The 22,120-nt window shown below is 36.9% G+C and overlaps 1 protein-coding gene across 1 annotated transcript in view; it reads right to left on the bottom strand.

The window, feature by feature from the left end:
- LOC138695280 (uncharacterized) overlaps positions 1 to 22,120 on the bottom strand; it is an 815,404-nt gene that overhangs the window by 750,276 nt on the left and 43,008 nt on the right. Inside the window, exon 2 of the mRNA XM_069819716.1 lies at positions 8,974 to 9,191. Coding sequence (XP_069675817.1) covers positions 8,974 to 9,191 — 218 coding nt within the window. The remainder of the gene's footprint in view (positions 1 to 8,973; positions 9,192 to 22,120) is intronic.

Genomic DNA, 22,120 nt, shown 5'->3' with positions numbered 1-22,120 from the left:
CACAAAAAGGAAAGCTTACGTGTCGTCTCAATAGTTCAATCGCTAAAATATCTGCGTATTGTGCAGAAAAGAGCGGGTTCGATTCTTAATCTATACCAATGATTCTTTTTGTAACAATAACTTTGAAATAGAGATTTACAGAGTCCAGAGATTAAGCGTTAATGATCACAGACACTACAAAATTACAAATTATATTATAAACGTTGATCTAATGAATGAATTTACATCATTTATATATCATACATATATATACAGTGTAAATGCATATAAATATAAATATAAATAAATAAATAAATATATATATATATAACTAACAATTACAGTACAATTAAAAGAAGTAAATTTAAATATTAAATGTGTATCAGCCACCGAGAGAAGATGGAGAGGCAGATAATTGTCCAGCTTTTTAGTCTCACCGCTGACAGGTTCCCATTCAAAATCTGACAAAGAATATTATAGCTCGGGCCATTTAGGAAGACGTTCCAAAAGGGGAAACATGCGAGTGAGAGTGCTGACTTCCCATCCTCGAGAAGGCTCTTAAATCAAGTTTTTTTCATTTCATTTCATTTACTGTATTCTATAAATCTTACATTCGCATTGAAACTTGAAGACATGCAATAAGTCACAATTTTGTAAGATAAAAAATGTAGAATTTTTGTACTATACAGAGTGAATAAAAAATAAGGGAACAAACTTCTGATGGTGATTCCTGAAATTTTAGTCTCCTCCCAAAAAAAGCACATTTTTATATTTTGTACGGTCATATTTAATTTAAGAAAATGAGTCCTCTAGAGTCATTACAGCTCACAATATCCAAAAAGTTACTTCCTTTTAATAATTTATAAACTTATATAGAGCAAACTATTTTACTTAAAATAGTCATTAAATTTAAATATTTAATTAGATTATATTATATTTAAAATAATTCTGCCAAATGGTAATTAGTGAAATGAGAGTGTTTGCTTAATTTCCACAGAACACATTTTTTAATATTGTGTGTTAGAGGATTCAATTATTTCCTTACAAGAATAAAAAAAACGTTGAAATAAAACACCGTGGAGGGGCTTAGGTAAGATAATCCAAATAGTCCTATTTTTATATGTAGTGTATGATCCAATGAAAAGCACGATAATTTGGAACCTAATTATGCGATCCAGTCAAGCAGTAAGGTTGGCAACGCTGTTACATAATCTTGTTGACAATGCTCTGAACCATATCAAGGAACATGTAGCAACAACGTGTGAACATTTGTGCATGGGGAGCACAGCCAGTACATATTGTGGACTGAAACACTAAGCTTCAAGTATATACCGTATACTACGGAAGTACATAATTATTAGTGATATCTAAACGAACGTAAGTAATAAAACTAATTTTACCATGTATTCTCCAACATCTAAATGATCTTAAATCAAACTTATGTGTGATTAGAATACTGTTTTATGATGACGTGTTACTAAAAATGGAAGAAGATGGAAATTTCTACAATTCTGTATCTTTTACCGACGACATCTGAATATTAGTGTGAACAGATACAGCTGCATAATCTACAGAGTGTTTCCGAGGTGGTGTTACAAACTTTCAGGGATGATAGCGAAGGACACATGTATCAATTTGAGATAAGGAACCCTGGTCCGGAAATGGCTGAGTCGAAAGTTACAAGCAAAAATAGTTGTGTTGAAATGAAATAACTTTATTCCTCTCTACACCTTATTTATGTGTATTTATCTGTACATCTTACACATGCTGTATTCATCTGACGTTGCTTACGTTGTCTACTTACAGCATTCCGTTCAGTGCGCTGTCTGAGGGATGGGGACAGGAAACTACACTAAAGTAATCCAGATAGTGTAATGTGTAACGGACATGGTCGGTCCTGATATGCACGTCTGTAGACAGAAGTGTATGTGTACAAGTTACAGTGTCCAGTCGATCAGTCCTAGTAAAATGGAGGAGTACACGAGAGTGGAATAAACAGACCTTATTTTCGAATATGGATGAGCCAATGGGAACAGTAGGCAAGCTCACAGATTGTATCGGGGCAAGTACCCACGTAGGAGACATCCGGCCCATATCATTTTTCCACGACTGTTCCAAAAGTTAAGGAAAGGAGGGCAGTGGTGCCAAATTACAGTTCCATTCCCACACAACTATTTTTGCTTATAACTTTCGACTCGGTCATTTCCGGACCATGGTTCCTGATCTCAAATTGATACATGTGCCCTTCGCCATCATCCCTGAAAGTTTGTAACACCACCTCGGAAACACTCTGTATAATCAGCAACAAAGATATAAGATAAAGTCAACGTTTGGTGTGGTCTCATGAAAAATCGCGTCATTAGGCCACTCTCTTTTCAAACAATGTATAATAATGTTACTTTTCTGTAAGATAAATTTCAACTACAATAAATATTTCATTTAATATTTATTTAATATTTCTTATTCTCGGACATCTTGTACCTACATTCTACCCTTTTGTTGCAGACTTCTAAAGGATAGAGTAATATATAGAAATATTAATCAAGCGTTTCAATAAAATTAACAGTAGTGTAATGGAGAAAACTCAATCGCGGCGGCCATCTTACGATAATGAGGATCTATGAATGACAGCAAAAAACAAATACCACTATCAAGTGCTAACCGATAAAACTGTTAAAGGACACCTCCTGTAGTGAACTGTTTTCTTTCTTTTCGACAGCATCAGTTTACAATTAACAGGCCTAGGCAAGATTTATACTAATCGGAAAATGAAGAAATTGAACGACAGTCTGCTATGTGCGTTAACTATTACAAAATCTCTAGTTAACTGATTTTGGAAAACGCTAACCATAGTCCACAAAATACAGAGAAACTTCTCTTAATGGACATCTCTGAATAGGGGAAACCCCTAAATGGTGGATACCTCTTAATAGCGGATACTTCTCAATAATGGGTATTTTGACATTCTCCGGCAAATTTACATGCGCTCATATGTGGAGTGGACATATCCTACCATGAGTGGACATTCTGTCTAACGGACACGGGTAGCTATATAAACATATTTTTATGTAATTTTCCAAATAGCGGATGGTTGACACACTAAAAACATCGTCAATCATCTGTTAACATACTCCTACTTTCTGAGGTTTTAGGATAATATATCTCTTGTGTGCCTCATTATTTCTTACTGGACATTGTTCTGCTATTTGGACGACAGAAAAATAGTTCGTTGCATATCTTCTTACCTTCTCTTACAAGTGGGACTGCGATAGGACATGTGTGGAAGGTAAAAAAGAAAATAGGGAAAGATGATGGTCATGGACTTCAGCTCACATCTGATGAAGAAATATTTCTATGATATACACTATTTTATTGCGAAAACTGTATGAAAAATGCGAGTATTTCAGATTGATTTAAAAATTTGTACATACCATATGGAATTAATACTGAATATTTCAGGTTAATTATTCCATTATAATTTTTTATATCTCATAATGTATAATACGGTATAGTATTCAATATTTTTAGTATTACTAGTACTGCATAAAAATTCTGTATTCGAAATTATGACTACCTCCGTGGTCTGGTGGTCAGCATGCTGGCTTCCTGATCTTGAGGTACAGATTTCGATTCCCGGCTCGGTTTTAGAGGAAAGTTCGTTGAAGGAAAAAAGTTCTCTGGGCGTCTAGAGTCTGAAAATTTGTATGAATGAGAGTCTAATTGCGAGTGTGTCAGATTATTAATTAACCAGTTTTCAAAATAAAAATGAAATATATCAGAACTGTAGCTGTACAGAAACATGAACACACGTTGTAACGGCACATTGTTGACAAGTGACGCCATCTATGAGTTCAACCAAAAGCATTAAGAGATGACAGAGAATTAATAATGATTTAAAGGAATACAGTCCAAGACTTGACATGAAAAGGCTGTAAGTGCCAAGGAGAAAAACCCTAAAAAAGAAAATAGGGCTACCTTGTGCAACTAGTAATGTAATGTCATACATTTTACACAACTGTGGGAGAAGCTCAGTTCTAAATAAAATGACAATGGGAATTATACACTCGTCTTACTGGATTGAATCATGAGCATAACTCTATTTTGGAAAAATGCATTTTCAAAGATATTGACAATTACTTCCTTTTTATGTCCAGTCTTCAATTGGTAAGGAATTCGAAAGAAGTACGACACGTGTCAAAATACGATAGTTTGTTTTTACGTTATTTTCTCAATAGCGGACTCTTCCCAATGTTTCAATTCCCGGGAGGTTTCCGCTATTGACAAGTATTACTCTAGTTCTTTTTATGCAATCTAGAAAAAATAAAGTAGTGGATATCCCAAAATCAGCCAGTTCAATCGGCGGCTCTAGAAAATCGCTTTCAGGACAAGATTATGTTGTGAGTTTAGTACACTGACGTTAAAAGATATATGACCTACGATTTTATGATCGTGTAAGCCAGGATCGGGCATGAGAGCGGCGCTGTTTAGCCGGCCAGAGCTGCTCTCGCTCCGCAAGGCAAGCCAGAGCAGAACCCAGTGGCGGACTTACATTACAGCTACCTTCCCTGCATTAATATAACAAGAGCCACGGTTGTTCAGTCTGTCAGTACATAATAGTTTATAAGGATATTACATCAATCCATTGTACAGTACAGACTTTATAACACTCTTATTAATTTAATGGAATAAACTTCGCTCTATGCACATACACAAATCATTAGGCTTATTTACATATCCCATACGCACAGTGCTTTAACAATTACATAATGGTAGGCTATTAATAATATAAACATGTGTAATAAAGGATTACAATAATATAATATAATATAATATAATATAATATAATATAATATAATATAATATAATATAATATGTAACTTCATATAATATAATATAAATTATAAATATTAAGTTTTATTTAACGACGCTCGCAACTGCAGATGTTATATCAGCGTTGCCGGATGTGCCGGAATTTTGTCCCGCAGGAGTTCTTTTACTTGCCAGTAAATCTACTGACATGAGCCTGTCGCATTTAAGCACACTTAAATGCCATCAACCTGGCCCGGGATCGAACCCGCAACCTTGGGCATAGAAGGCCAGCGCAAATATAATATATGATATATCATAAATTGTAATATACTACAGCCTACTATGCTATAACCTAATACTTGTATAATTTAAAATTATATGTTACTAAATATATAATAACTTATAATGCAATATAAATATCAAATAGATACTCTAATATAATGTACCTGAGAAACATTTTCTTTAAGTTGTATTAATTTATGGCGTTCATTACCAACATATTTGTCATATTCAGTAGCATGTTGTGAAGAATAATGCCGTTGGATATTGAACTTCGTAATCAGTTGGAGTGTTTTATGACAAATTAAACACTTTACTAATCCACTGCTCTCTACGAAAAAGAACTCCTCCTCCCATGATACATTACAAGCACTGGGAGTAGCGGGCCGCTTTAGTGTATGAGCGGAAGCTCCGTCTTAAAAGTTCGCCATCAAACTGCAGAGACAACCACTGCACCGATACTGTATGACATCCAGTATGCATACGTCACAGCGCTCGGAAGAACCGCTCTTTAAAGCACACAGCGCTGCTCATTTCTCAGACTCACGTGATGTGGCCAGCCATGGTGTAAGCGAACGTTCTGATGACGGGGTGAGCCAGAATCAAAGATATAATAATTGACAAACTTTGAAATAGTTCCGCTAGAACTCAACAGGTGACACCATTATAGGGGAGATTAAAAAAATGTCGGGGAAAATGGTGATGTACTCGTAGATTAAGCATAAATTATTCTCATAATTGACAATATTAGCGGTTTTCAGCTAATCCCAGTGTTGTTTTACAATCAGTAGAGTGTATGAAATATTGAATTCTGTAATGCTGGTATATTTATGTACGACTGGCGATACTGAATACTATCTTTGTCACGTATTCATACAAGTAATAATTGAAGAAGCGACACTTCCACCAATAAATTATCCATCACAATTGATTAGTATGGGTCAGATATCTTTGAACATCAATGTACAATCTAGAGGTACACTTTATTTCGATTGTCCGATCGCTGATATCGAAATGTAGGCTATTCTCTACAGCAGATTGGATTATGTGTACCAAATATTGCGTGACCGTTGTCTCTTTGGATTTACTGATAAAGTAATTATTGCGAAACTGTTAGCAATAACCTCCTATTAATTACAACATAATTATAGTGATAATCCCACGCGAACGTTTCTCAGCCAATGTACGAACTCATTGACGATAAATTGACCAATGAGAATCGAATTACACTGTTAGTTAAAGCATGCTACTCAAAATTAATAAGTGATAGTTTCTTCCTCTTACGTTCATTTGTTTTATTTGTATCTTCTGTTTCGATGTATATGCAATCAAACCATTACATCAGACTCGTGGTCTCAACATGCTACAATAATTAATTGCAATAACTACTCAATTATTATTATTATTATTATTATTATTATTATTATTATTATTATTATTATTATTATTATTATTATTATTATTACTTACTTACTTACTTACTTACTTACTTATGGCTTTTAAGAAACCCGGAGGTTCATTGCCGTCCTCACATAAGCCCGCCATCAGTCCCTATCCTGAGCAAGATTAATCCAGTCTCTATCATCATATCCCACCTCCCTCAAATCAATTTTAATATTATCCTCCCATCTACGTCTCGGCCTCCACAATAGTCTTATTCCCTCCGGTCTCCCAACTAACACTCATACGTGCTACATACCCTGCCCATCTCAAACGTCTGGATTTAATGTTCCTAATTATGTCAGGTGAAGAATACAATGTGTGCAGTTCTCCGTTGTGTAACTTTCTCCATTCTCCTGTAACTTCATCCCTCTTAGCCACAAATATTTTCCTAAGAACCTTATCCTCAAAAACCCTTAATCTCTGTTCCTCTCTCAAAGTGAGAGTCCAAGTTTTACAACCATACAGAACAACCGGTAGTATAATTGTTTTATAAATTCTAACTTTCAGATTTTTTGACAGCAGACTAGATGACAAAAGCTTCTCAACCGAATAATAGCAGGCATTTCCCATATTTATTCAGCGTTTAATTTCCTCCCGAGCGTTATTTATATTTGTTACTGTTGCTCCAAGATATTTTAATTTTTTCACTTCTTCGAAGGATGTCTCCAATCTTTATAGTTCCATTTCGTAATATATTCTGGTCACGAGACATAATCATATACATAGTCTTTTCGGGATTTACTTCCAACCTATCGCTTTACTTGCTTCAAGTAGAATTTCCGTGTTTTCCCTAATTATTATTATTATTATTATTATTATAAAAAGTAAAAATGATTTACAATAAAATTAAACCGGTTCAAAATTATACATAAGCAATGATAAAAGAGTTCAAATGGAAGTGTTGATATAGCCTCAAATGATCAGTTGTTTTTATTCCAAGGATCTTTTGTTCCCATTATCTCTGCTTCGATTCGATTGTTTTCCTGGATCTTACATTTATAACATCGATTGTTTAGTTGTTCATAGCTAAAGTTCATCGTATTGGAATTATGTCGGCGAATACAATCGTCATAATAATTATCCACAGGTATTTAATTTCGCTTTCTAAACGCCTGTTTGTCATCAGCAGGCTTCGGTCCTAGGCACAGAAACACATGAAGTTCAGAACGCACGGATATATAGTGTTGTGTTGGTCGAGTGGAGTGGGAGACGGAGCGCGCTGTTACTTCGTGTCTCAACATGTAAACAGTCCATCACAGTGTGGCACAAAATATTTTTAGTAGGTTATTTTATGACGCTTTATCAACATATCTGGTTATTTATCGTCTGAATGAGATGAAGGTGATAATGCCGATGAAATGAATCCGGGGTCCAACATCGAAAGTTACCCAAAATTTGCTCATATTGGGTTGAGGGAAAACCCCGGAAAAAACCTCAACCAGATAACTTGCTCCGACCGGGAATCGAACCCGGGCCACCTAGTTTCTCTGCCAGACGCGCTAACCGTTACTCCATAGGTGTGGACGGCACAAAATATATTTCACCCTTTACTGATCCAGTATATACAGTACATTCCTAATGTAGATAATAAATGTCTACCATTAAAGTATTAACGTGAGTTGTAACCTTCAATCAGGTGTCCCTACGCCGAAGCCAAGCAGCAATACACACAACGGAAATGCGCATTACGGACCCACCTGTGCTGTTGCAGTCACTCCTCCACACGGTCATGACGTCATTTATACTCCATGTATTCTAAACCTGATACTGATTACTCTGTGTCCTTAGGCCCCTAGATCATATATACCCAGATAAGTCGGCCTTATAGGCTTTGAGGTTAACTTTTGTCAGGTTTACTTCGCTGCCATTTAGTTGTTACATAAGGAGTCACATTATAATTCCCGTTTGAATTGCATTAGCGATTGTACTACCTCTCGTGTTCGTTTACGGGGGACGGGTGGCGATCCTGGCGGTTGTTCTCTTCAAAGTGCTGCCGATTTTAAAATAGCGATGAGTTATCTGTTACATATATGATCTAGGCTAGGCCGAAGCCTGGTCATTAGATAGATATCGTGACAACATAGTCGATTAAATTGCCGGAAAGCTGTCAGCAATCGTTGTACAGTACTTTAGAAGGAAATTTAAAATTTCATAACGTGTCTAATTTTATAGTCCACCACTGTATAATTATATATATATATACATATATATACATATATATATATATATATATTACTATAGGTCATCATCTTCCAATTCGCAACGCGTTTCGGGAGTAAAATTACTTGTGTGTTTGCGCAATAGAGATTTTTACCTACATATTCTATGCTTAGTTTAACTAGAACACTGACTTAACTAATGATAGATTACTGATAAGATGAAAATAAGCCTTCATATTCCCAAAAATAAAAAATTCGACTCTTGCTGCACTAAGAATGATACATAATGCAAAACTGTCCTTACCTGAGGGTGGAGGCGAAGAGTGACTAGGAGGGTGAACTCACGAGGAAAGCTACCGGTATGGCTATGCCCCACTGCAGGGAACAGTTCAGAAGACGGCACCCAGATGTAAGAATTAGGGCGAAGTCTCCAAGCAGTCGGTCTTCCAGGGACTCGCTCCCATTGTCCTCTGGATGGGTGGAAATAGCGTCGATCCTCGATATCCAGAGGGTACACGGAACCTATCGGTCACAAGAAAAGTCACATACAGTCAATAATTGTGGGCTATTCACGTTTGTTAAGCACTATTAACATAACGAATTTGTCTCCGATTAAAATATACGTTACCGAAATACCGTTCAGTGAATCAGTAAAGAACCTATGTATTTATATGGACTATTACACTTTTACTATGTCACACTACTTTTGACCAATAAAACGGTACGAAAGGACGCCTTTCAACCAATCATGACTGCTTATCGCACAATTTTATCGCGTCTCTAGCATTTGTTTAATTTTATCGCGTCCCTAGCATTTGTTTATTTTTATCACTACCCTATCATTTGTTTCTTTGTTTGCCAACATTTCAAACTGCACTGGTCTGGACGTCAAAAAATATAAAATTACAAACCACTCCAGTCGATGCACAGCACTTTCAAATATGACTAACATTGGCATTCAAGAACAAGAATTCATAAAGATCACTGGTCATAGCTATGCATCTTCCCTGAAACTCTATTTACAAATAAATGAAGAGCACCATTCGGAAATCCTGAATAAGTTGAGGAATACACCATGTACATCAACGAGTTCACTTCTTTTACGCACACGTCCAATATAACATCAACTGAATCACCAACCACTAAAACACTCAAATTTGAAAATTGTACCTACTTTCAATAATTGTTTCTTTTAAAATTATTCATGTTTATTTTCTATTTCCACATCGTTAATTAAAATGTTTCTTGTTTATTTCCTCATCCCTAATTAAAAGTTTTCTAACACTCGTTTATATTATTTAGGTAATGTTATAGCTTCTGCTATATGATATAATGAATAGTCACGTATCAGAGATTGTTTAATACTGAGATTTATTGAAAATCGTCAGTCAAGTGACGTTGATTACTGGGATCGGGATAATTGAAGTGGAATGCAACTGTTTTAATAAAAATGAAACTGAATCAACAAAGCTTTCTTGACCAGTAACCGTCCACAGAGTTCAATGAAGATTCCATAGTTGGCACAACTGATAAGAAAACTGCTATTCATAACACACTACTGCCCTCTATTAGCGTAATATTTATAATGTTGAGATGGTACAAATTTGAAGACAGTTTTGTATTTTCGTAAGTTACTTCTAGTCTTTATATACTTTCTTCTAATCGTGTAATAGTCAATTAAATCCCACTCGAATTTTGATTTTCTCTAGATAAATCAAAACCTCTAGTGAGATTACTGTTGATAAAAGTTTAAATTGGAACATTCAATTTGCAGAAATCTGGAAAAAAATATTCTCACTAATCCATTCGTTTAGACGATTGAAGAAATTTCTACCCTTTTCCATGAAATAGATGTTAGTGCAAACACTCGTGATGCCCCACTTCGATTACTGTGATATTCTGCTTACTGACCTAAGCGTTACTTCGGCGCAGAGACTACAACGTATTCATAATATGTGCATCCGTTTCGTCTGCAATATTCGCCGAGCTGATCATGTAACACCATCCCTCGAAATGTTGTCCTGGCTCCTTTCAGAAGACCGTAGGAAAATCCACTGTCTTTCCCTCCTCTTTCAAATATTACATTTCTCCTCTCCTGTATATCTTGCGTCTCGTTTTCAAAATTTATCCACTCACCATGATCTGGACACACGATCACAACACTCCTCAATATTATCCATTCCCTCCCACCGAACATCCTCATATTCATCTTCTTTCACTGTGGCTATTCCTCGACTTTGGAATTCCCTACCGAGTAATGCCAGGGACTGTCAGACATCAAACCAATTTAAGAATAGACTAAGAAAATATTTTTCTAATAATTCTTGTTAACAATTTTATAACAGTTGTTTCAAGTTTCTCAATGTTTAATGGTTATATGTCATTTATTTTTATTTATTTGTATTTTATTGGGTTATTTTACGACGCTGTATCAACATCTCAGGTTATTTAGCGTTTGATTGAAGTGAAGGTGATAATTTCGGTGAAATGAGACCGGGGTCCAGCACTAAAAGTTACCCAGCATTTGCTCGTATTGGGTTGAGGAAAAACCCCGGAAAAAACCTCAACCAGGTAACTTGCCCCGACCGGGAATCGAACCCGGGCACCTGGTTTCGCGGCCAGACGCGCTGACCGTTACTCCAAACGTTTGGACTAATGGTTATATACATCACGTAATAAATATTTAAATTATCTGGTTATTACGAGGCGCGTCCATAAAGTAACTTTCCCACTCGTCCCACAGCTAGAAAACCATATGTTGCGCGAAGCGACTGCGTGTACGTGATAGAGTAATGTCCTATCATGGCACATGCGCTAGCGGAACTTCTCGAGTGCTCCCAGTAGCTTTGTTGCATTGGTTGAAGATGGACACTCCTATTCCAGCTTCCGCCGCCTGTGAAGTGCGGTCAGTGATAAAGTTTTTGAATGCACAGGACATAGCGCCGATTGAAATTGATCGTCAGCTGTGCCAGGTCTATGAGCCTAACGTCATGAGTAAGCAGATGGTGCGTTGCTGGTGTAGACAATTTTCAGCAGGACGCAAAATGTGCATGACGAGGAGCGCAGTGGGAGGCCAACCATCATCACAGACGACCTTGTGGTGCAACGCAAATTTTCTTATACCGGTACTCCTAACTGAACCATTGAGCAAAGTATACGTATTACATTTTGTCCGACAGAAAAATAAAAAAGTTCTCCTTCTCATTCTTTACGAAACCACCTCTTACTGCTTGTAGAGACAGAGTTTGTAAAGCGACATGATATCGCCACTGCTTGCCTTCAGTACGTGAATGAAACACACAGCAATGTACAGGAAACTCCTCGTACCCGTTTGAAAGTCTGTGATTACACGATCTAATCACGACACCCGCTTTTGTCACCATTGGTTTAGACACAGTCTTTTCTTGGACTTCCAAGTTCTTACGTCTCCGTCTGCCAAAACACTGTGCTAGTAGCTCCGGCCACGAGATGCCCTGGGCCCGAGCTCTTGGCAAACCTGTGGCAGCTGTCACCAGTGGCCAAGCTTGACATCACTGCTCTAAGGAATGCAACTGCCTAGGGGGCTTTTTCTTCCTCAATTTTAGCAAGTGACTTGACTTGCTTTTATTAAAATAACTTAAGCGGCCTTACAGTGTCAGCAGCCCTCACTTCAGTTCCAGTAATTTTTATGTTTATTAAGAGGCATGTCCCTGATAAGATGTTTAACTGATCTTGAAGATAGTTCCAGCAAAGGTTCAGGTATTGTATTAATACGTTGCATTGGTAACTGAAGAGGGTAAAATATAATACAGACCTCAGAACCTTCGCTATAAACCTATCCTGCCCCACGGTATGTAAATAAAAGTGAAATTACATGAGAAAAGTTCAGAAATATTCAATTGCTAGTATCAATACTTTCTCAAATGTGGAAACTTTAGTGTTTACTTCTTACCAGTGGCGGCTGGTGCTCTTAGAAACCGGGGTTTTACTAACAACAAATGAAATTACAGCCAGCCTAATGCTAATTTTTTTTATTATTTCACGACACTTTATCAACATCTTAGATTATTTAGGGTCTGAATGAGATGAAGGTGATAATGCCGGTGAAATGAGTCCGGGGTCCAGCACCGAACGTTCCCAGCATATGCTCATAGTGGGTTGAGGAAAACCTCGGAAAAACCTTAACCAGGTAACCTGCCTCGACCGGGAATCGAACCCGGGCCACCTGGTTTCGCGCCAGACGCGCTGTTACTTCACAGAATGCTAATTCAAAATACATTTTCACACCAAGGTTAATTATTTAAATTGTGAGTATGTAGAGTAAAGGCTCCTAATATGACGGTAGCTCCTAATATGGGGTACCTATGTTTTTTTCTCAGTATGCACTCGACATCTATTTGCGAATATTGGAACTCGATGTATACGCAATCCAGCGACATCTTATGACCGGAAACAGTTGTTGAGCTGTATTTGTAGCTGTTACACGTGTTTGTTTGCATCTGCTGTGTGAAAAAGTTTTACAGTGCTACGGTAATCAGGCTGCATCGTTGTTGGAACTTCAGGAATTCATCTTCTAAGTGCTTTATTTATTTCGTGTTAATGGTAAGTACATGTTCTTTGTGTAGTTATTCTATTTCATGCATCAGTGTATCATGTGATTACGAAGGAAAATCAAGATGGCGAGGAGCTTAATATGGGGTACTTAGCGAATCATAATATGGGGTACCCCATATTGGGAGAAACTTATTTATTAATTTAATTGTGTAAACGTGTAAGTGCTTCTTAATACATATTTTCAAAATTAAGATAATGTTTTATTATTATTAATATTATCATCATCATAATCATCATCATTATCATCATAAATTTTAACTATTATTTTTTCTCATCAGATGACGCCACCGAAGAAAAGAAAGGCTTGGGATAAAGACCACATGAACAGGGCTGTCGAAGCAGTTGTAAGGAAGGAAATGGGGTACTTGAAAGCTGCAAGGTATTTCTGTGTACCACAAACTACATTAGAAAGGTATGTGAAACACAGGCGAGAATCTCAGAATGAAGAGATTTCAACGAAGTTAGGAAGAAAGCCAGTCTTTCCACCGGATCTTGAATCAGATTTGGTAAGCCATTGCCTACCGATGGAAGAGCGATTCTTTGGGGTAACCAGAACTGATTTAAAACGACTGGCTTACCGCTTAGCTTTGGCAAATAATATTCCAAATAAATTCAATGAAAAAACCGAATCTGCTGGTAAAAAGTGGTTGCGAGCATTTCTGAAACGCCATGCATCAACTATGTCTGTTAGAGTGCCACAGGGAATATCAATGGCTTGCGTGAAATCTTTTTCTGAAGAGAACGTGAATATTTTTTTCAATATCTTAGAACCTGAACTGCAGAAAATTAACTTCAACCCTAACAGAATATATAATTGCGATGAAACAGGGATTAGTATAGTGCAATACAAAAACACTAAAGTGATTGCCTTAAAAGGCAAACGATCAGTGGCGTCGTTAACATCAGCAGAGCGTGGATCCCTCATTAATGTCGTCGCTTGTATGAATGCTGCTGGGCACTACGTCCCACCGTTAATTGTATTTCCACGCAAAAACATGCAAGCAGAGCTCATGGATGGAACTCCACCAGGGTCAATCCATGCCTGTCATATTTCAGGATGGATACAAGCAGACATTTTCACACAGTGATTCAGGCATTTTTTTGGGAGTGGTGAAAGCAACAAAATCAGATCCTACCATCCTCATACTGGACGGACATTACTCCCACACCAGAAATATGGAAGTAATTGAACTGGGAAGGGAAAATGGTGTTTCAATTGTATGTCTTCCGCCCCACAGCTCTCATAAAATGCAACCCCTAGACTTGGCATTTATGAAACCTCTCAAGACATTCTACTGCCAGGAAATAGAGTCTTGGTTAAAAAATAATTTCCCTCGCACTGTTACAATACGCCAGGTAGGGAAATTATTTGGCAATGCATATCTTCGCGCAGCAACTGTTGAAACGGCAGTTAATGGTTTTCGGAAAAGTGGAATCTATCCCTTAAACCGAAATGTGTTCAGAAGTCATGATTTTGCCATTCACTCTGGAAATGAAGAACATACCGAGAGTCGTGATCAACAGTCTTCTGTCAATGAACTCAGACAACAAAATGGACCTGACACGACAGATGTTACAGCTTCAACAGGTTGTTCTGAACAAAGCCCATCCCCTTCTAGTTCACAAATGCATTCGTCAAGGAGGTTTGTGCGTGCTTCAGACGTAAGCCCTCTACCATCCATTTCTAACGCTGTTGCTGAAAGAAGTTCTAGAGCTGGTTCAGCAAAGATCATAACTTCGTCGCCACATAAAGAACAACTGGCTCTTAATCAAATGAAGAAGAACGCCGGAGTTGTGAATAAGAAAGCTGCTACACAAGCCAAAAGGCTCCAGGAGGTTACCAGGAGGGGTTCCTATGCACAGAAAGGATCAACTTCTAAACAAATGGGGAAAAGAGGAAGGAAACGTCAAGACCCTCCAACTTCACCTTCTTCAGACGATTCAGATTCCCCTTCTCTGTCAGAGGATGGCGATTGGGGAAGAGAAAGTGAAGACGAAAATGACGCAGAGTGTGTGTATTGCTCAGGGTTGTTTTCAGATGATCAGTCAGGTGAGCAGTGGATCCGGTGCCAAAAATGTCTCAAATGGGCTCATATACACTGTGCAGGTAATCCAAAAAAGAAATTCGTGTGCTTGAAGTGCAAGTAACTGATCTGTCTGACATTATTTTATATCTTTACTTTTTTATGTTTTTATTTGTTCATTTAATTCGTAGTGAAAACTGAATTTTAATGTAAGAAGTGTTGGTGATTGAAGAATTGAAATACTTTTGCAAACTATGTTAACCAGTGTCTAATAATATTGTGTTTCTTGCTATTTTATTAACTGTAAACTGTAAGTAAAGGTGGTACCCCATAATAGGAGCCACCCCATATTGGGATCCATTTTTCGGATTTTCAAAAAAATTCATCAATAACAAAAATGTCTACATTTAACAACCTAAAAATCAAACAAACCTAATCCTGCAATCCCATATTATCTTCTATGTGTAAAATTAATGATTATTTCTGAATTGTGTCTGCTGTATGTGACAAAATCAAAAGCTACCCCATATTAGGAGCCTTTACTCTATACATGAATAAGAAAGAAAATGAGCAATCCTATGCAAAATGCTTGTATAGATCAAAGAGGTCCATTCTCCTTCTCTTCATTGCGATGAAATTGTCATTACTGCTTCATTGAAGTCGACAATACCTCGAATTAATTGCTTTCCAGAGCTGTTAAACTTTCCTCTGTGATTATACTACGTAAGAAACTTTTTATGCCTGAAGGGTGGAAAAAAAACATCTTTCCGCTACTTTTATAACTTCCACATTTTCACTAAACGATTCTTTAGAAATAAATTTACACAAATTATAAAGGAAAAAACACAATTAGTTACGACAATAAAAATTAACTTCTTTTTAAGACAGTACACTAATACGAAGACTACTACTAAAATAAATAAATAAATAACTAAATAAATAAATAAATAAATAAATAAATTAATTAATTAATAGTTTTATATAACGACGCTCGCAACTGCCGAGGTTATATGAGCGTCGTCGGTGTGCCGCGATTTTGTCCCGCAAGAGTTATTTTACATGCTACTAAATCTACTGACATGATCCTGATGGTTGCATATGACATTTAAATTTCTTCGACACATTGAACCCTAGCACTACTAAAATGCGATTTGTCTGTGGATGGCTAGCAAGGGGGGGGGGGCAAAATTGCCCGCGTTTTGTCTTGATGTAATGGACTAGGAATTACTTTACTATGTTACTATACAATTTTCAATATCAGGAACATTCTAAAACACACAAATATAAGAGTTTATAAAATAGTGTTATAAAAACGTATATTTTTCATATAGGCTAACGCTTTGGCTATTTAAACTTCAGACTTTTCTGTACTAAGTAATCATACTATTGCAAACCACAAATAAAAAAGCAACAATGACAACAAAATTTGAATTAAAATTGTATATCCAGTGGTACCAACAATTAAACAATGTATCCTAATCTCATTATTGAAATGGCGCAAATAGCCATAGATGCTGACGCGCCCTTTTTAAATCCCACTAACTAACTAACTCTCATTATTGAGAAATACTTTCAGACAGGAAACTTGTCACAACCATGTCTAAGGGAGGGGGGCAAAAACTTCCCGCATTAGCCTATAAATAAAGATTATAGGCAGATTTAAATAATTCATAAAAAGTATATATCCACGTCATTATGTACTTGAGATACTAATCTACAACTACCTAAAATCTTGCTTCTTCAGTTCAACAATTACGTATGTTACACAAGCCATCCCTTGACGTGTGTATTAATTTGGAAATAAATTCTTTACTCAGATATTTTGCATCTTGAAATGTGTAAGGTACAGACACCTAAGACTGCGCAGTCTCTAAGATAGCGCAGTGTCATATTTTTGTAGTTGGCAGCATTGTTGATTCCCGCCATTCCGTCGAGAAAAGTTGCTTCTCAGGTATATCTCTCTGGTCTAAAGCGTTTGTGTGAAAGTGGATTTATAAAGGTTTATCAGGTAAGAATTGATTTTACCCAGATTCTCTTATAAATTTGCATATGAAGAAGGTTAAGTTTATTTAACAATTCCAACGAGGTAAACCTGCATGCATGTATTACTGTTGCTAGACAAATACATAAGCTACGTTATGCACTTTCCCTGTTTGTTTCCTGTCATTTATTGACTACAATGCAGAACTGTGTAGAATCCTCTAAGAATCCTCAGTGCGCAATCTTACAGGCACATTTCGTCTCATACAACCAGTTTTTAGAAATTAAATATTATTTTTGCAGCCTTGTGTAAATGACTTCGACGCAAGTTAGGAAATCAGACAGAAAATTAATATTTACCCAAGAAATATTAGAGAAAAGTCAAAAAAGAATTGAAAATGGTGAAAACATAGGGAAATGAAGATCAAATTTCCTTAGCAGTCGAACCTGACTTGTATAGAACAGGCACTAATTTCACTAGCTATGATCTCTTCGTTACCAAAGACAGTGCAGTCAAAGAAAAGGAAACGAATTAAAAAAAAACAGAGATATTGTCTTCCTTTCCGTATAAGCACTCACTTCTAGAAACAATGAAAACTTCTAGGAACAAGAAACAATGCAAAAAAACTAGTTCTAGTGATTCGTCAGCTACAACAAAAAAGGTGTGCAACATTAAACAATGCAGGAAGAATTTCAGTTACGACAGTCCATCAGCGTCAACTTCATCAGATCGGACAGTTTCAGAAGGAAACATTTTCTGTCCTGATTGTGACGAAGCCTATGAAGAACTAATTTCTGAGGACTGGGTGCAGTGTAGTGGGTGCAAACAGTGGTGGCATGAAGAGTGTCCAAGCTACGAAGGCGTTGGACTTTTTAAATATGACATGTGTTGACGCGCATTCTTAAAGGACAACGTGCGCAGTCTTAAAGGACAGTGCCTGTAAGATTGCGCGTTCACAACTTTTCAAAGAAAAATTGAAGCAGTGAGATCAATAACCATTCAGGTCAACTTCTGGTCATTCATTTTTTGCAAATTTGAAATTAATTTTGGATATTTCTACAAGTGTTACGACTTTAAAAGTTGGTATACTAGGCCTACTTTGTCTTGATCTCTAAAACAACCAGAAATATTACGTGCAAAAATTATAATTAGGTAAGAAACTAAAGAACATTTTTTGCATTTTTCTCAAAACTTGTGTAAATGGACTTGAATGGTTATTGATCTCACCATTTCAATTTTTGTAAAGAAAAAATATTTCATTTTTGTAACTTTTTTCGTATAATTGTGATGTTAAGAATCAAGAGTTTCATTTCATAAATATAATTTTTATATTGGTCTTAAAATGAGTATTTAAGGACATAAATCCACTAATTGCGCAATCTTAGGAGAATTTACCTTATACACTTTTTAGACTCAGCTGTATTTCAATATATATCCTACGATAAAATTCAAGGGAACAAAACGCTGATTGTACATCCCTGTACAGAAAGATTCCAACAAAAGTCAACATTTAGATATCGGTTTTAGGTTACATTACTCCCTCGCTGAACCACTCAATTCAATAGTAGGTTAAGTCTATATTGCACTCATCCGGCTCTTCACATCGTACCCCCTACCGTTCATTATGGCCTACACAGATATTTTATCGTCCGACTCTCAGGCTAGAAGAATGCATAGCGACAAAAGGTTAAAAAGCCGCAGGAATGAATTTCAGGTGCAAATATTTGGGAAATGCAATAAATCGCTTAAATGGATGGTGTTTTGCTCATGTTTGTCATTACTGAAAATGCTCACAGAATGCGCTGCAGTTTGTCTACGTACTTGTTCCAATACCGTAGCTGTAAATACTTCAGCTATCAGTGACCTTTTGTGCGGGGCATGATCCGGGAATTATATTCCGTACTGAAAATATATTGCAAGAAAAATTAGGAAAAAAATATATCAAAATTCCCCTTTGTGCTTATGATTTCAAACCTATCACTCGATAACTTTTAATATTCAATATCCGTGCTGTAACAGATTGCCCTGATGGTCTCATCATAGATAATTACATACGGATTCCTGGCGTTTTACAGAGCCCACATCATGGGAGACTGATGGTGTGCACGTCTACCTCACGTGGGGATAAAAATCCGAAAATGTGGGTTAGGGTGAATTCGCTAGCTACACACAGAGTGAACTACGTGTAGAGGTACTATACACGGTGTCCCAGAAAACTCAGGGATAGCACTAAATAATAATTTTAAATATTGAAAACAGGAAAGTACAGTTTTTATAATGTAAGCTAATCGTCAACTAAACATTTCGCATATACTTTAATAGATGAATCTAGTCATAGCAGCAGTATTAGTAATATTAGTGGTGATAGTAGTAGACATTTTGTTGATAGTGATAATGGTAGTGGTAGTGGTAGACTACAGAGTGCTGCAGAACAGCGCTTACAACCGGTTTGTATTCGACCGGTTGCAGATCAACCGGCGAGGTTGGACATTCGTTCGAATATCCGGCCTTGAAGCGGTTGCGTCTGGCTACACAGAACCACATATATGTAGGACAGAATATCAAGCGCATTTCACCATACAGGAACTCTGATGACATTTTGTAACTACACAAATGGAGTAATTGAAGGAAAGTTACTTTACCTTATTAAAAATGGGTTAGCTTGAAATTCTTAGGAAAATATTTGGCGCTAAGAGAGATGAAGTTACAGGAGAATGGAGAAAGTTACACAACGCAGATGCTCGCATTGTATTCTCCACCTGCCATAATTTGGAACATTAAATCCAGACGTTTGAGATGGGCAGGGCATGTAGCACATATGTGCGAAAACAGAAATGCATATAGAGTGTCAGTTGGAAGTCCGGAGGGAAAAAGACCTCTGAGAATGCCGAGACGTATATGGGAGGATAATATTAAAATGGATTTGAGGGAAGTGGAATATGATGATTGTGACTGGATTAATCTTGCACAGGATAGGGACCGATGGCGGGCTTATGTGAGAGTAGCAATGAATCTGCGGGTTCCTTAAAAGCCATAAGTAAGTTAGCTTGAAATAGGGTCATAATTGATTGGGCACTTTGGTACATTTATCTTCATAACTAATATATAAATCAACTAATGAACACCAGTAACAACAAAGGAAATAAGCGTAATGCATAGATGAAATCTGATGTGTAAACAAATACCGCTGGCAGCACTTGTGTTGCTAGTAGTAATATAGTGGTGGTAGTAATATTATCGGTGGTGGAGATAGTAGTGTTGGCGTTAGTAGTAGTAGTAGTAGTAGTAGTAGTAGTAGTAGTAGTAGTAGTAGTAGTAGTAGTAGTAGGCTGACCAGATTTTTATGCTCCAGGAGGGGACAATTTCAATAAAAGCCAAATACGCTTATCTAGTCACTTTCCGTTGAAATGTTACAGGAAATACGTGCAACCTTTTTACACTAAATTTGTAGAGTACCTATCTTAACTTTCTGAATTAAATGCATAAACAGACTTAACTGCTATACATAATTATAGCCACTAAGAATTCAATTTTAGTACTGACACATGCATGGAAGTCTTTCCCATAATACTGTACACACTGAACTCTAACACACACATTTTACAAGTACCTGTACTTGTCTGAAGAATGTATCTTTTAAGGATCTGTTCATTTCTATACAGCTTCACACTATGTTTTGCTTTCACTTGTAACAAAGCTTTAACTGTGTGTGTGTATCTAATGCCTACCCACTTCACTTGCGTGATTTGGGTTCTGCATATTGCGGATAGATGGCAGAACTGTGACCCATTTTCAATTTGTACACCATTTCGGCGGGCCACGCTGTACATGATGTGTGTCTGTGAAGAGTTATGTCATGTTTACGTCATGTATAGGGTGAGTATATGTGTAAGGGTTCATGAAAATCTCTGACCCCGCCTTCAACTTTCATTCTTGACTTTTCATCAGTCCAGATTGAGTTCATAGTCTTTCAACTGATGAATTACTGCCTGGAAGACACATGATTAATGACACTGTTTTGAGGAGATTTTGAAATGGAATGGATTTTTTTTATGTTGAAAAACAGCATACCAATTTGCACCTGTTGGTTTGTCACAAAATTTCCCATTTTTTTAAACTACTTAAAAATGGACGCTGTGGCAGTTCTAACGCTTCCGCGCAATGCGAATACGAAGATGACCAAAAACAAAGATGATATATTGTTCTCAAGGAGTGTAGAATATCTCATACTGTGCTAGTTCTTCTGTCTCATACTAAGAACCGTTCAGAAATGTGCATGGATCGCAGCAGTTTCATCACGATACTTAAATATTTACGTGTAAAATGTTATTGAAATAAAATTAAAATTTCTGGGGACAAAATTAATTTCCGGTGACAAGAAGGGGACATTTGCTCTTCGGGGACAGCAACTCAAAACCGGGGACTGTCCCCGGAAATCGGGGACGTCTGGTCACCCTAAGTAGTAGTAGTAGTAGTAGTAGTAGTAGTAGTAGTAGTAGCAGTAGTAGTAGTAGTAGTAGTAGTAGCAGTGCAGTAGTAGTAGTAGTGATGGTATTACGTTGTAGCGGTAATAATAGTAGTAGTGTTAGTAGTAGCAGTAGCAGCAGTACTAGTATTACTGCAAATGCTGTGAATATGTTTATTTACATATCTATAGTTCAGGTGCAGCACAAGGCACAGTGTATAAAGAGGTATAAGATCAAGACATAATCTGTTATCCAAATACAAACTTCTTCAGGACGAGGTGCGTGCGAGACCCACTATCTGCAAACAGTATTAAAGCTTGTTGCAACAAGTTTATGCAGAACGGTAGTGTTCTTGACAGGCAAAGAAACTGGAAGACCAGAGACCGG

This window comes from Periplaneta americana, chromosome 2, assembly GCF_040183065.1.
Source record: "Periplaneta americana isolate PAMFEO1 chromosome 2, P.americana_PAMFEO1_priV1, whole genome shotgun sequence".
Classification (NCBI taxonomy): Eukaryota; Metazoa; Arthropoda; class Insecta; order Blattodea; family Blattidae; genus Periplaneta; species Periplaneta americana.
This window is presented reverse-complemented; position numbering and strand designations above follow the sequence as displayed.